Source organism: Phaethon aethereus, assembly GCF_964289735.1.
Source record: "Phaethon aethereus genome assembly, chromosome: 12".
NCBI lineage: Eukaryota > Metazoa > Chordata > Aves > Phaethontiformes > Phaethontidae > Phaethon > Phaethon aethereus.
Genome location: NC_138588.1, coordinates 5,666,612 through 5,682,958, shown reverse-complemented (window position 1 = coordinate 5,682,958; position 16,347 = coordinate 5,666,612). Strand labels below are relative to the sequence as shown.

The 16,347-nt window shown below is 47.7% G+C and overlaps 1 protein-coding gene across 5 annotated transcripts; it reads left to right on the top strand.

Annotated features, from left to right (window-relative positions):
- The first annotated feature begins 955 nt into the window (after nucleotides 1-955).
- NR2F2 (nuclear receptor subfamily 2 group F member 2) lies at nucleotides 956-13,809 on the top strand. Of its 5 annotated transcripts, none has more exons than XM_082005347.1 (3): nucleotides 956-1,952; nucleotides 9,631-10,158; nucleotides 13,272-13,809. In XM_082005347.1, the coding sequence occupies exons 1-3, from the start codon at nucleotides 1,910-1,912 to the stop codon at nucleotides 13,544-13,546; spliced, it is 846 nt and encodes a 281-aa protein (XP_081861473.1). In that variant the 5' UTR covers nucleotides 956-1,909; the 3' UTR covers nucleotides 13,547-13,809. The 5 variants fall into 5 exon arrangements, with proteins under 5 accessions (XP_081861473.1, XP_081861472.1, XP_081861471.1 ...); XM_082005346.1 differs by lacking the exon at nucleotides 956-1,952 and adding an exon at nucleotides 6,876-7,823; XM_082005345.1 differs by lacking the exon at nucleotides 956-1,952 and adding an exon at nucleotides 6,876-7,823 and having other exon boundaries at nucleotides 9,610-10,158.
- The last annotated feature ends 2,538 nt before the right edge of the window (nucleotides 13,810-16,347 follow it).

Below are 16,347 nucleotides of genomic sequence, written 5' to 3'. Positions count from 1 at the left end.
AAAAGGGGAGAAAGGACGAAAAGCTCGAGTTTGTCTCCTGTGCTTTCTGCACACCTTCACGATTCTCCTCTGCGAGGGGGGATTTTGGAGCTTGCGGGGGGGGGTGGGGGCCGCAAAGTGAGAAGGGGAGAGAACCCACAGATGCAAGTACCCCTCTGGCAATAATAAAAATTCATTCAAGCGGGCTATGTCTCTATCTTCCATGTACTGATTAGACTTAACAAGAGTGGAAACTTGTGTAGACCATATTTATGGTATTAACGAGCAGTTAAAAGATTTATCCTTCTTCTGATCAATACTGTTCGTGCCCGGCCCCCCCAGCTCCCCGCCCCGGCCCTCCCCGCAGGCTGCAATGACAATCGCCTTCATACTTCTTCATCACCCATCGAGGTGGCAAAAGCCTTTTGTAATTTTCATTAGCCCAGTAAACATGCAATTAACATGCAGCACTGTGGTTAACTTAATTCCTGTTTTAAGGCAAGGACAAGCAAGAAATGGAAGAGCGTTTGTTCCATTTGTCAAGTATGACACACTTCTTACCCTAACAGTTTCTTAAAATAAAAGCTCGGCTCCCCATCACCACGACCACCACCCCTCTTTCCAGAAACCCCCCACACTGATACACACACACAAAAAGGAGCAGGAATCCATTAGTTGGAGAGTATTCTCCTGCCAAAGGCGGTATAATGTATTCCAAATTTTCCCAAGCCCTCACTGTACTGGGGTCCCATACCACCCCCCCGGGGAAGGGGGCTGACGAGCTGATATTTCTCGTGGGTGAAAGATTCAGCCTCCTCCTAACCGTAATTTTTTTTTTAATAAAATAAAACTAAACGTGCTTCCCATGTCTAGAAGTTGCCATGTTTGTGAAGGGGGTGGGGAAAAATGTCTCCAAGGGTTTCAATTAGCAACAAATGATTATTGCAACGGATTTTTGGTAATGAAAAAATGTGGAGTACCTCTTTCGAGCTGCGATCTCAGGGGCAGTGAAAGAGAGAGGGGGGGAGAGAAGGAGAGAGAGAGAAAGGGATTGCTGATTAGCTCGGATTCTTTCCCAACTTGCTTTAGCGTGTGCTTGCGTTCCCTGCCGACCCTACACAGGACACTATATATTTTTTCCCCTTCGGTGCATGTGTTGATAGTTCAGCCTGTAGTTGTTTGCGGTTGGCTTTTTTTTTTCCCCCCTTTTTTTTCCCTTGCCGGGGAGGGGGGAGGTGGGAAAAGGGGGGGGGGGGGAGCTGAAATCGGTCGCATCCATCCTACCCCCACAGTCATTAAGTTAGGAGATTTCCCTCTTTTTTTTTCTTTTTTTTTTTTTCCCTCCCCAATTGGAAGGGTGGGTTGTGAATATTTTCTCCTTTTTTTTTTTTTTTTTTTTTTTTTTTTTTTTTTAAGTCTCGCCTTTCCAGCTCCAAACAAGGTGTAGCGAGACGCTCTTCCTTCTAAGGAATGAAATGAGAGACAAGGATCACTCAAAGACATCTCCTACCTTGGGCTTGGGGATTTTTTCTTAAAGGCGAGGCGCACATTCCTAAGCAGCTATGTACAAAGCCCCCCCTGAAATCTTGTCTGTGTAAAGTTAGAGTGTGTTCAGGATTTTTTTTTTCCTCTCTCCCAAGGCTGATCGCTAATAATACATCGAAAGCACTTCCCTTTAGGTTGTGGGAGATCTATTCCCTTCACCTTGCCTCCTTTTTTTTCCCCCCCCGAAGGCTGTAACTTTACTTTTTTTTTCTCTCTTTTTTTTTTTTTTTTATCAGTTTGCACAATCGCTTAGATAAACACCAAGAAGGAGACTTCTCTTTAATTACCCAACGCACATCTTTCTGGGGGGCAAACAGCGGTCTGATTATTTTTTTTTGTTTGTTTGTTTCACCTGCCAAACTAAAGGAGAGGTAGAAAAAGGAAGATGCAAGCGATTTGGGACCTTGAACAAGGCAAATATGGTTTTGGTATGTTTACTTATAGTTTTTTTTCTTCTTCTTTGACACTTTTTTCGGGCAATGTGTTGTGATTCTTGTGTTTCTCTTTTAAGGAAAACAAAAAATCCAAAAAAGCAAATGTTAGCTAACGTACGTCTTAAACGATCGTTTCTAAGGTTACGTGGGTTGCTCTAAGGAGGGGAAGAGGGGAGGGGGGGAGACCCAAGTGTGTGTAATTGCAGCACCATCAGTTAGCACGTCCTTTAGCTAAATAAAGCAAAGCAGCAAACAAACAAACAAGCGAACAAACCCAACGACCGGAATCGGTTTTCAGGTCCGAGGCGAGGGAAAGCGCCTCAAAGTCACGGCCAAAGCAGCGTCCCGGAGGCAGAGCCCGGGGGCAGCGGCGGACCGACCTGCCCGGGGAGGGGAGGATCGGTCTCTGAACTTAAGTGATAGGTATTAAACTGCAAGGAATTGTCTTGCCGGGTGCAGCTGGCAGCATTTGTTTGGGGGGGGGGGGGGGGGAAGAGGTCGGTGGGGAAGGTAGAGCGCTGAGATCCCCTCTCCCCCTCCGGTCCCTTCTCGGGCTAAGCAAGTACAATGGAAAGAAGCTGGAATATACTCACCATCCGAAGGTGTGGTTGGCAGTTCGGCTGAGGCTTTAAGGCAATTATTCATCCCTTCTTTTTTTTTTTTCTTTTTTTTTAGTATTATTGCAAAAGACGTAGATCTGACTTTAAGCAGCAAAAGTGTTTTGTCTGACAACAGCATGCGAGGTTCCTCGTTTAAAAAAAAAAAAAATCACAAAACAGGATCACCCCCCCCCATCCCTCACCACTATCCCTTAAAAATACCTATTCTGTACAGCGCGCTCAGAAACCCTGATGCAGAAATCTTATAGTCCGGTCTAGGAGTGCCCAAGCCAATTAATTTTAAATCCTTAGGAATTAATCAGATTAAAATGTACAGAAGTTTCATTCTCGTATGCATACGTGAGCCAAAAGTCGTTTCCCTTTAAGAGATCCTTTTCTTTTAAAGTTGAATTTTAGGCAGATAAGAGACTTACACTAGGGGGCAGCCGGATACTGTACTTGCTCCGATCTTAAGCAATTTTTTTTCTCCTCTCTCACAGCATATGCTCTGATTTAGCACTGTAAATTTTTCAGAGGACCCAACTCTGACAGCCCCTGGTGATTTTCAAAGTACCACAAGCCAGTGGTTAAAAATTGCATTGACTTGGAAGTTCAGAGGCACACAATAGGAGCCACTTTCCCTATTCATGGAACTTCAGTGTGGTGGAAGAGAAAAACACACACATACTACATTGAGGGAGAAGAGGAATTCATTGAATTCTGTTAGACGTAACTGCTTTCCACTGAGTTCAGAGCGAAACTCGGTATTTGTTCGATGCTGTATTCATATTGCGATTTAATCTAGAAAGAATTAGAGGACTGTTAGGCAGCTTTCTGCCAGGAAAGCAGCTTCCCCCTGCTTCCTCCTCTTTTTTTTTTTTTTCCTTTTTTTTGTTTTAACCTAAAGATTTACACCGGCTCTATCCCCAACTCTATTTTAGCAAAATAAATCCTTCCACTCCTTCTCATTAAAATAAATTTACATCTGCGGTAAAATGGCAGGAGGGATGCATTGGTTTCTTTGGAAAAACCAATACGGTCTTACTTTTAAAGCAGAGTATTTCTATTGTCATTGGGCTGGGAGAAGCACAGTTGAGAATCTTCGCGAGGCGCTCAGGTTTCGACTATTATTTAAGCGAAATTAGCTGCAGTTCATTTTTACATTCAGCTGTTCTGCCTCACCCCACTCGCAGGGGTATTTTCAAAGAAATAGCAACGCATCTATGGTGCTAAGAGATAGTTATATTGCTGCATCCCTCGAAGAGCAAATAGTTAATCCGGGGCATTCTTCATTAATGCTTGAGCAATCAGCGTATACGGCGGCTTTTAAGCGTATATCAGTGGCTTTTCATTTTTACGATCAAACGTTCAAACTATTAATATTGTACGTCCTGTTAAAACCGCTTTCTCTCCTGATTTCTCCATTTGTTAAGAAGGCATTAATGTTTTTTCATATGGTGAATTAATCCTGTTTACTTTGTCAGATTCGAGACAGGAAAGGTTGGTGTTGGGTTGGTTTTGGGTTGTTTTTTTGTGGTTTGTTTGGGGTTTTTTTTTCCTTTAGGAAATTCAACATCAGCAACAAGCTGTGACAATTCTGCATTTCGAGCCCCCACCTTCTCCCACCCTCCCCGAAAGGTGACCCCCTGGGCTCTGGGTTATTTGGAAATCATAAGGTGCTCCTTCATATTTTAACGGGGAAAGATGCCTTTCCCAACTCCTGTCTTCCCACTCCCTCCTGGTCCCTGATTTCGGGGATCCGTCGGGATCAGTGGGAAATGCTGCAGCCTTGTCTGTGAAATCGAGCCGCAGATACACCTTCGTTCGTGGGGTCTTAACACCACCAGGTCCCTAAGCAGGACCTCGACGAGTTTCGGTGCTTTTTACAACTTTCCGACCCTCTGGGCACCTGCGGCTTTAGCCACACGTACTAATTCCGCGGTGGGTGTGTGTGTGCATGTAGCAACAGGAGAAGGTGTGTGCGAGGGGCAAGTACTCCTCTACAGAGCGGTGCCCAGGTCGGTGGCCCCACGGCCGGGCTCAGACCCGAGCGTACGCACACGCAGAGGAGGAATTGTCCGGCCGAGCAGTTCTTGGTCTATTTTAACGTGTTTTCTGTCTTCTCTCTCCGTCCCTTCGCCCGTGCGAGTGTCTTTTGGCCGTTTTCAGCGGGAGATGAGCTCCAAGGTCCCCGTTCCGCCGCATTCACCGGGACACAAGCGCGTACTTAGGTCGGTTACCTCTTTCGTGCTGCTCCCGCCACAGCACAGGGGTTGCGTCACGGTGTCAGCCAAAAAACAACAAACCCCCAAAATAAAGTTAAAGGGGTCGAGATGAGCTGCGTCATAGCGGTGCCGTGGAGGTTGCGAGGGAAGAGACACGGGTGTCACACTCCGCGGAGCGGCGTGGCGGGTTTTTGTGGGGTTTTTTTTCCCTCCCGTCGCGCCAAGGGGAAGGGGGAGATGGCGTCTGGCAAGAAGCCGCGGTCCCGCCGGGGGAAGGAGAGAGGCCGGGCGGAGCGGCCGTGCCCCATTACCCGCCGCGGGCACCGGGCTGTGCGAGCGTCCGCTCCCGCAGCGCCGGGGTGGGGGAAGCTCAGCGCCCCGCGGGCGGCCGGGCCACGGGGGCGAGTGCAGGTGCCGCCCGCCAGCCCTGACTCCCGCCGGCGGGTCCGGGACGAGGCCGAGGGGTCCGAGGGCAACGGCGGCCCCGGCAGCACCCGGCGGGACCCCCGGCGGCGGCAGCCCGCCTACCTGCGCGGCCCTGCCCCGGGCGGGGAGGCGGCGGCCGCTCCCCTCCGCGGGCGGCGGCGAGGATGGCTGTTATTCTGTTCGGTGGAGTTTTACCTCGGTTTAGCCTCAGTTTTCTGATTTTCACACACACGCGCGACCCCCGAGGCCGTGCCCCGGCGGGCGGCCCCAGGTGAGGCGGCGGCGCTCCGCTCCCCTCGCCGGGCGCGTCATAACCCCTCGCCCCAGCCGCGGCGGGGGGGGGTCGGCACGGCGGGGAAGCGGGGCGAGGAGTAAGAGCGAGAGGAGCGCGGGGCCGGCGCGGAGCGGCGGGCGCGGGGGGACGCCCTGGACCCCGTGGCGGCAAGCGGCGGGGCGGCGCCTGCCTCTAGGACCGCGCGGGCGGCGGCGGCGGCCATGGCAGGCCACGCAAGGGCGTCGCGACCCAATGAGGACCGAGGGGCGGGGCGTGAGCTTTTGACCAGTCAAACGCCGGTCGGGTTGCCTTATAAGGCGCGCGGTCGCCATAGCAACGTGCGCTAAGTTGCAGCAGTCGTGTCAAAGTTCACTCTCCCGCCAGCGGGGCGAGCGGCCGGCCGGGAGCGCGCTCGCCACTCGGCCCACGCGCCGCCCGCGCCGCGCGCCCCGCCCCGCCCCTCCCCGCGGGGGGGGCAGCCCCCGCCGCTGCTTTTTTTCCTTTTTTTTTTTTTTTTTCTTTTTTTTGGTGGCGGGGGGTCGGCGCGCTCCCCCCCCCCGCGGTGATTTTCCCCTCTCCCCCCTCCCCGGCTGAGGAGCGATGCTGCGCGCTGGGTTATGATCCTTCCCTCTCTCTCTCTCCCTCCTCCTCCTCCTCCTCCTCTCCTCCTCCTCCTCCTCCTCCTCCTCCCGCTCCCCTCTTTTATCATCCTGGCTGGCTGGGCGCTGCGCTGGCGAGTTGACTCCTTCCCTCCCCCCCGCCCCGCGGCCCCCCTCCCCCCGCCCGCGCCGTGAGCACCGGCGGCGCGGAGGCGCGAGCCCACTTGCGAGGCGGCAGAAGCAGCATAAGGCAGCGCGGCGGCGGCGGCGGGAGCGGCGGCGGCGGCACCCGAGCAGCGGCGGCGGCGGCGGGAGCGGCGGGGACACGGCGCGGCGGGAGCGGCGAACCGGCTGAGCGGGGCAGAAGGGAGCGGAGCGCGGCGGGGAACGGAGAGGAAGAGCAAATAAACAATCACAATAATCATAATTAATAATAATAGCAATAATAATAAAACAGCCAGGAGAGGAGGAGGAGGAGGAAAAAAGCCAAGCAGCCAGCCCCCCCACCCCCGAGCCAAAAAGAGGGAGAGAGAGAGAGAAGGAGAGGAGCAGCGCCCGGGCGGAGCGGCGGAGAGGAAGAATTAAAGCGAGCGAAGGAGGGAGGAGAGACAGAGCAGAGAGAGAGAGAGGAGGAAAGAGGAGGAAAAAAAAAAAAAAAAGCCCACAAAAACAAAGCGATCGCAGTTGATGTTGCTGCTGCAAGCTGGACTTCCAAAAACTACGGCGAGACCGTCCGCTCTCCGCGCCGAGAAAAGTCTCCTCAGCTGTGCGTGTTTTTTTCCGCTGTGTGTGTAATCTTTAACCTTTTATTCATTCTTATTTTGATGGCTTTCCTGAATGGCTGACTGCGAGCTTCCCTGGACCTGGCCCCCAGACACCCGCCTCTCCTCCTTCAACTACTCTGCTGCAGATCAGCTCTAAGAGAGAGAGAGGGAGATCTTTGAAGAGATTTTTTTTTTTTTTCCTCCTCTCTCTCTCTCTCTCCCTCTCTCCCCCACCCCCACCACCCCTTTACTCCGCTCTCCCGGAGCCCAGACAATCGACTCGCAACTCCTCGCCCCCCCGCACACACACCTCCATCGCCCCGTGCTTCTGCACCTCCGCCGGTACCGGGAGAGCCCCCTCACCCCGACCCTCCTTAAAAAAAAAAAAAAAAAAAAAAAAAAAGGCAAAACAACAAAAGAGAGAGGGGGAAAGAGAGAGAGAGGGGGGAAAAATAAAGAGACTGCTGCAAAGCTGATCTGAAAAGCAAAGCAAACAAACTTTGAAAATAAAGGGGGAACAGGAAGTTTGGCAACGGTGTCCGATAGATATGGCAATGGTAGTCGGTGCGTGGCGAGACCCCCAGGACGATGTGCCCGGAGCTCAGGGAACGCAGCCTTCGCAAGCCCCGCCGGTGCAGGGACCCCCGGCCGGGGCCCCGCACACCCCCCAGACCCCGGGGCCCGGGGGCCCTCCCAGCACGCCAGCCCAGACCAACCCGCCAAGCCAGCAGAACCAAGGAGACAAACAGCAGCAGCAGCAGCACATTGAGTGTGTGGTTTGTGGGGACAAGTCTAGTGGCAAACATTATGGCCAGTTTACCTGCGAGGGTTGCAAGAGTTTCTTCAAGCGGAGTGTAAGGAGGAATCTCAGCTACACTTGTCGTGCCAACAGGAACTGTCCCATTGACCAGCACCACCGCAATCAGTGTCAGTACTGCCGCCTCAAAAAATGCCTCAAAGTTGGCATGAGACGGGAAGGTATTGGGATTTCATTTGTTTTGCAATTTTTTTTTTCCACGCGCTGCGTTTTGGGGTTGGTTTGGTTGTGTGGGTTTTTTTATTCTTATTTTTAACTTCCCTCCCCAAACCCAACCAGAACCTTTCCTTCCCCCCCTCCTCCCTCCCACCCCTCGAATAAACAGACAGAAACTTTCTCGTAATGAAAGAAAGAGGTGTTGCAGAGGGTGGGCAGGGGCTCTTGCATGCTTTCTCCCGCGCTCGTAATTGATTTGTGTTTGTTTTGATTTTGCTGATGGAGGTTTATTGGAAGTGGATTTTTAGTTTCACGCTGCTTAGGAGCGAGGTGATTACTCTGACGTGTGGTTACTTTTCCTTCGTCTTTCCTCCTGCATGAGCCCCCGTCCCCTGAGCAGCTCTGTGCGTGTGTGTGTGTCTCTGTGCGTGTGTGTACGCACACACGGAGCCTCACGAGATGCACACACACACATATATATCCCCCAGCACCCTGCCTTAGATTGCAATTTTACACAGGCGGTTCAAATTACTATTACAATGGGACTCACCCTACCGAGGCTCTACAGCACTCCACCGTGGATTCCCAGCCGGATTTTTCCTCCTTTAAAAATATGTATATACACTCACAGATCCGCGCGCGTGTCTGCGTATATATACACCTCTATAGATAGATAGCCGTGTGCCTGCCTTTCCTGATTGTTATTATCTTACTTTTCTCTTCTTCCTCCTATTTTCTGGTCCCTCCGGGAGAGGCAGGGGGAGCAGAAGGGACCGAGGGGGGGAGTATGTGTGTGTGTGAGGGGAGAAGGAGCAGCCCAGAAGTAAGCGTGGGGTGTTCGGGTCTCTGCAAGTCGAGTCTTTGTGATATAAAATTAGACGAGAAATGTGAGCCTGCAGTTTTCCAGTGCCTGCTCTGTGTCTGGACGCTGCCATGTAGGTTAAGGGTTAGGGGGCTTGGGACTTGCTGGGCTCCTCTCTTTGTGTTTCTGCAAGAGTAACTAACCTTGCGATATGTGCGATAACAAATATAAATCAAGCATGTTTTTAGGCGTCCTCTCTTCTTGCCGTCTCTCTGCCTCTGAGCCCTTTTTCTCTCTCCTTTTTCTCTCGCTGTCACCGTGTAAATTTATTAACAAAATGAAAGGCCCACTTTCCATGGGCAGCTGAGGAAGGTGCCTTTGGCTAATGCCCCCAGCCTCGCCGGGGGACCTGCTGGGGGTGTTGTGGGGTGATCTGGCCCCCTTTGATATTTTTTATAAGGGCGGCGGGGGGGATATATAGATATATTGATATAATAACAGCAGCAACAGTATCTTCAGTGTGCGAGAAACGCGTGTGGGACCAGCGCCGGGGCTTCTGAACTGAAGTGTTTCCTCCCTCTCCCCCCCCAGCCCGTTCCCCCAGTCCCAAATCGATGAGCTGGTTTAGGTTTAATGAAGAAAAATAACCCGGGTGCACAAAGACGTGTCCCGCATCTCTTGTGGGAGGGGTGGCGGCGGGGAAATAACTGAACTGCGGTCGGTGTGTTTGGGGAAGGGAGGATCTCGGGCTCCCTCAGGCAGCCCTGGCCGAGCGGACAGCATCGCTCAGCTTTTCGTGTTGCTTTTACTTGACCCGGGAACTTGCGGAGCCTTAAAACCGGGTAGGGGCTGAACTCTGGCTGGGGCGGGGGGGGAAATGCCTGTTCCCCCTTAAGCTGGCTTGGTACGGTGACACACAGGCAGGCACAAGCACACAAAGCAGGCTGTATTTGAACCGATGGTCGCAATTCAGATATTAATAGCTGTAGTTTCTTCTTTATTTACTGCAGCGGTCCAGAGGGGCAGAATGCCACCCACACAGCCAACTCACGGTCAGTTCGCCTTGACAAACGGGGACCCTCTCAACTGCCATTCCTACCTATCCGGATATATCTCCCTTCTTCTGAGAGCAGAGCCCTACCCCACCTCCCGCTTCGGCAGTCAGTGCATGCAACCCAACAACATCATGGGCATCGAGAACATTTGTGAACTGGCAGCTAGGATGCTCTTCAGCGCGGTGGAGTGGGCCAGGAATATCCCCTTCTTCCCAGACCTCCAGATCACAGACCAGGTGGCTCTCCTGAGGCTGACCTGGAGCGAGTTGTTTGTCCTCAACGCTGCCCAGTGCTCCATGCCCCTCCACGTCGCTCCGCTGCTGGCAGCTGCCGGCCTCCACGCTTCGCCCATGTCTGCTGACCGAGTGGTCGCCTTTATGGACCACATACGAATCTTCCAAGAGCAAGTAGAAAAACTGAAAGCATTGCATGTCGACTCTGCAGAATATAGCTGTTTAAAGGCCATAGTCCTCTTCACCTCAGGTAGGCAGCGTTTCTTTGCTCTCCCTTTTTCCTCCCCGGCCCCCTCCCCTGCCCCGAGAACTGTTTGCTCTTGCACAGTGTTATTGCCTGCACCCCATCACCGCTCTCTGCCCCCCCGAGAACCAGCGCGGTCTCTTTCCTTTTAGGAAAAAGTGGTCTCTCCTTCAGGGCCTCGGGTCTGAGCAGCCCATCTTCGAGGGAGTGCAAAATTAATTGAAAAAATAAATAAATAAAATAGAGAGAGAGAGAAAAAGACAAGCAAAACACACCCCAACCCTAGCTGAATAATGCTGGGGACGAGGGAAAAGGGGACTCGGGGAGAGGCACCCATTCGCCACGAGAGACTGCGCTTTTCCCATTGAAAATAATATTTTATTTAACAGTATAGCTCTGGGTTGTTGCATTTAATGACACGCATCCTAACAGCAGCAAAATCTGTTTGATGTTGTTAAATACAAGTCGTCCTATCAGTGAAACCACTTTAAAAAGAGGATCATTTTATGGGCAGCCAGGAAGGGAAAAAAGCCCTGCAGGATTAAAAATTGAATTAAAAAAAAAAGAAAGTTAAATGCACAAAGCTGAGTTTAAAATATGTTCCCTGCCATACCATAAAATAAAATAAATCAACTTTCCAAAGAGCTGTCTCTGATTTAAACGGAATGTGGCAGTGAGCAGTTCTGTGTCATTTAAGCTAAGGGGAAAAGTTTGCATTTGTACCCAGCGGGAACTGCATAGTCCAAAGCGAGTAGCGGGTGCGAAAAGATCATTACCATAAGTAGACAGGGATAATATGAAAAAGTAAGAGGAGACTGGGGCTGCCGCTCCGCAGTGTGATTCCGGGGTGGCACAACCGTGCCTCTCCCGAGGAAAAGACCTCGAGGTGTTTCTTAGATAATCAAAGAGGCGGGGGGGGGGGGGTGTGTGTAAAATATGTGTCAACTTTTGCTGCCTAGAAATAGTGCATGAGTTATAAAGCAATAATTGAGTGCGTTGTGAAATCTAATTAGCTTGCACTAGAGTTTAACCTGGGTGAGTAATAAACCTGATATTAACTCTGGAGGCTAAATTTTTTTTTTTTTTTTGAGGGGGGAAAAAAAATCTGCTCGCTAATTTGTGCAATACGTTATCTCAGATCGCTAACTTTAAAGCTATATCGGCAACCCAACGTGCTGGAGCCCTGGAAGTTTTGGGATTAAGTTTAAAAATACATGTATTTCTTCTGTAACTCATTTGAAAGCTTGGGAAAGTGGCCACGCGATAAACATATGAATGGAAGCAGGACCTGTAAAATAATTACTCATCGGAGTTTTTTAAAGCCTGATATCAGGAAACAGGAAAAAAATGTAGTTTATGTGGGAAAAGAAGGGCTCACAATCCATTCCTTGTTGTGTTAAAGGGGGTCTGGGGAACGAAGTCATTTTCTGGACTTTGTCCAGGTTCTGGGTCGTGACCTAAACTTCCTTTTATATATTATTGCTTTACACATAAAAAACTTCTCGTCCCCCCGTCGCCCCCCCCAAATTACTGGTGCTAAAGCCCGAAGGTGATCAATGAGCAGGGCGCAACTAGCCACAGGGAGACAGGGATCCCGCGTGGGAAGGGGTGTACGTGGGTGTGCTTATGTTATTTTTCTATCGTTTTCTAGGATGCATTTTCCTCTCCCTCGCTCAGCGAGGATCCCACACACGCTCACATCCCTCCCCAGCCCCTGGCCAGCTCACACCCACACCGAGGAGTTTATTTCCAATCCTGCCTTTTCTCCCAAATCACTTTTTTTTTTCTTGGTGGTGTTGTTTTTTTTTTTTTTTTTTAGCCTTCTGAGAAAACAATCGTCCGATCCTGTCGTAACTGTTTAATTTATTACTATTTTCAAAATGTGAGGCCTGGCGTGTAAATTGCCTCCCAACTAGATAAACGTTTCTTGTTATCTGATTCTGAGGAAGATAGCCGCATGCAAAAAAATAAAAAAATAAAAATAGGGTGATGCATGCAGCTTCTGCAGCACCCCAGTAACACTCCCTGATGTAAAGCAGACGCACGTAGATGCATATAATGTTTGCTGCAGCCTCTTTTAAGAGAGAAAAAAAAAATCTGGGTTCTAATGACTCGCAGAATATGCATGTGTTAGCCCTGTGCCTAGGAAAGCCACAGGGAGGTCAGGTCACAACCTGTGCTCTTTCAGCACAGACGTCTCTGATTTAAAGGGAACTTATTGTATTTTAGCGTATCAGGGGGGGTGAAAAAAAAAAAAAAGGAAAAAAAAAATGTCCAGACCCTATCAGGGAGTTTTCTTCTTGTAAGGGCCTTTAGGTTTAAAAAGAAGAAGAAGAGGGGAAAAAAAGAGGGGGGAGTGGAGGGGGGGGAAGAAAGAAAGAGAAAAGAAAAGAGGGGGGAAAAGAAACAGCTCAAATGAACAGAGAGATCACAGTTTGCATGGCTGCCTCTGAATAGGCTAAACTGACAAGATCAGTTTTAAAGGGCCACTTAAATCAGTTTCAAAGACTGAAGAAAAACGCGTTGTCTTCTTTGGGGGAGAATCTGTTGCTGGATCCGGGGCGCCATTATCTTTGGCTGGGCCAGTTTTTTATTATTATTACGATTTCTATCACTGTTCTTAGTGTTCCTTCTCATCACATGGTTAGGTTCTCCCCAGTTATTTTCCAAGGGCGGGGGGGAGAAATACCGGCTCACTTTCCCCCATTTCCATTCAAGCCTTCCCCGCCCCCCCAGCCTTTCCCCCTAAAAATATCAATATACGAAATTCCGCCTGGCCAGCACCTCCTTGTCACCCCCTCCTGTCTGTCGTGCCATTAGAAATCTGGAATCTTTGGGATTCTCTATCCTAAAGGAGAGCCTCCAGAAGAGCGAGAAATACAAACACACAGAGAGAGAAAGAGAGATTGTCCCTTTTGGTAAAACCGACTTAAACTATGGGGGGTGAGGTGATGGCGCACAATCTACGCTTAACTCCAGCAATAAACCAGATCAAATTAAAAATTTAAAAAAAAAAAAGCAAAACAACAGAAAACCAAAACTTTTTAATCTGATGATTGTTTTCTTTTTTTCTTTTCTTTCTTTTTCTTTTTTTTTTTTTTTAATACACTTTCTTCTAGATGCCTGTGGTCTCTCTGATGTAGCCCATGTTGAAAGTTTACAGGAGAAGTCACAGTGTGCTTTGGAAGAGTATGTTAGGAGCCAGTATCCCAACCAGCCAACACGATTCGGGAAGCTATTACTACGTCTCCCCTCCCTTCGCACTGTCTCCTCTTCTGTCATAGAGCAATTGTTTTTCGTCCGTTTGGTAGGTAAAACCCCCATAGAAACCCTAATCAGGGATATGTTACTGTCTGGCAGCAGTTTTAACTGGCCTTATATGTCCATTCAATAAAATATTCGAGAGAGAGAGAAAAAAAAATTTTAAAAAATAAAAATTGAGAAGGGAGATGAAAGAGAGTGAAAGGAAAGCAAATGACATTTGGGTTCTGGTTGTTTCTTAAATTTCCTTCTGCTAAGAAAGGATGTAGAGGATGTTACAAGCTTGCTAAGAGAAGACAGGAAAAAAAAATGGACTGTGAATTAAAAAAAAGAGACTGTCAAATGAACTTTTACAGAATGCATTAAAAACTCCCGTGTCGTTCAGAAAAAAAAAAACTTGCTACTTATCATTTTTTGTAAAAAATCAAAAAGAGAGAAAGAAAAAAGAAAGAAAGAAAAAAGAGAAGGAAGAAGAAAAGAAACGATGGTGGGCTTTTTCTTTTTTTCTTTTTTCTTCTTTTTTTTTCTTTTTATGGGGTAAACTTTTTAAAAAATCTCGCTTAAAGTGCATTTAAAGGAAAATTTGGAGAAAATTAGCAGAACGGAAGAAAGTAAGTCTTTTTTTCCAAATTATTAATTGTCCTATGTGTCTATGTACCTATAGCTGTTCTTTTTTGTATTTTTCTGGTTTCAAACCAGTTTATTCTGTGGTTCTATAATAATTTTTGATATAACCTTGGCTTCTTTAAAAAAAAAAAAAAAACCTGTGTATCCTTAAAATATATGTTCTGAAAGAATTAAAACTGAGTCCACGAAAAGTATCATAGGAAGAAAGGAAAAGAGAGAGAGAAAAAAAAAAACAAGCCCTCAACAACACAATGATGGAAGCGCACTTAAGGTGGTGACCCAAAATGTAGCTTGAAGCTGAGAGCTATAATTATATAGACCCGACTGAACCACATGTGTCATATAACTACCCCCAAATCTAGGTTTTTTGATATTTCGGACAGAAAATGAACTGTGGGGATTTATTATAGGTAGAAGGAATTTGTGTCCAAGACACACTATGGTTTTGATTTAAAAAAAACAAGCAAAGTGAACTTTTGTAATTTGAATTGGGTTCCACATAGTTCATCATGAATTGTTATTAAACTCCTCTATCTGTTTGTATATTTGCAAGCCCTTTGTATTATAATAATTGTTGATATTTTCCCTTTTTAAAAAATACCATTGAAATCAGCATGACAAAATAACACTGTTGGCACTTATAGATAACGTGATTGATTCAGTATCTTAGAGTTTACAGTTTTGTGTTTAAAAAAACTGAAGGTTTTTTTTTTTTTAAGTGCAACATTTCTGTATACTGTAAAAGTTATAATAACTGAACTGTTTGGTCGAGTCTTTGTGTGTTATATTCCAAGGAAAATTGAAAGTATTCAGAAATTAAAATATTATTTGATATCTGAAACTTGTTTGGCTGTCATAAATGTCTTTCAGAAACCACATTACTTCTCTATAGTTTGCAGTCATTTAAGTCCGTAGGCGATTGATTTGTTTACTTGTCACAGTAAGTTTGTAGCAGATGTATTGTAGTGTATTTACCTGTTTAATTCCGGGATGGGGGTGGAGGACTTAAGTTCGTGGTTTATCTCTAGTTTTAGGAAGTACTATGCTGAAATGGTGAAATGGTAAACCATCAACCCCCATTCATCTAATCCTCCTGTTAATTAAAAATGGATTTTCTGGGGAAAAAAAAAAAAAAAGAAAAAAAAAGGCCCTTATTTTTGTCACACTTAAGTGCCTGCGTAGGAAAGGTATCGTTGTGAAAAAGTATTAGAAATCTGGAGATCAGTATCTATTTTATGATCAGAATGGGGCGAAAAATCTTTTGTAAATGTCTGACATACGCGCACAAGATCATTCAAGCAAGGTAATAGCAGTATTGTAAATATAGGTCAGTTGTTTGCAATGAGTTTTCTTTAAGTATGTGTGATTTTTTATAATACTCTGTAGTTGCCATCTATCGTTGTCACTGAGAGGTCTTCAAATGGAGTGGCTTTAGCTTCTAGCACTGAGGAGTGGGTTTTTAATGTATATATACTCTCAAGTGGATTTTTTTTACCTTAGACTGTGAAAGCATGACCACAGGTCATCTCTATATTTTACATATGGGACATGTGTCTGTATGTATACTCGCATCCATACATGCCCAGGCGTACGTGCATCGCTCCTGGGCAGCGACGGGGCCCTCTCCTGCGGCCCCTGCCCGGGCACAGCCCCCACGGGCGCGGGGGGCACCGGCCGTGGGCCAGAGGCGTAGGAGCGGACACAGCCTTGGTGAACTTAGTGCCCTCCCCAGCAGGCAAAAAAACCCCAAAATCTGAAGGAAGGCAAGATGATGTGGTTTAGCGAGGGGCTGATATTTTGTTTTGCGTGTGTGCGTGTCATTTATTACTATTTTTTTTTCCTCTCTCCTCTCCCCCCCCCCGCCCTCCCCTTGGTCTGTAGCAGATGCTTTGTATGTTAAAGCTTGCAATTTTGTTCTTGTCTGAGGCTTCCCCCTCTCCCTTTTTACCACACGTAACTACACCATGTTGTGGTTTCAGAAAAAGGGAGAGAGGGAGGGAAGGGAGATCATTCTGTAAAGTCGATTAAACCCTGATCTTTAGTGTGTTCCAGTTAGACACATCTGTACTGGGGGCTGAGGGGCGTATGACTGTGAATTTGAGCAGAGTTTTACATCCGAATCATGGCTCCTTTTCTATAAATATATAAATATATATAAATATATAAATATACTATTATTGCAGGGGATTGCTGACCTCTAGATTTAGCTTTTTCTATTGCAAGTGCTATCCATGTGAGTGTGTGTGTGTGAAGTTTTTATGCTTACTAAGAACACAGGATCTTGACTTGTTTGTTTTGTGTTAGTTT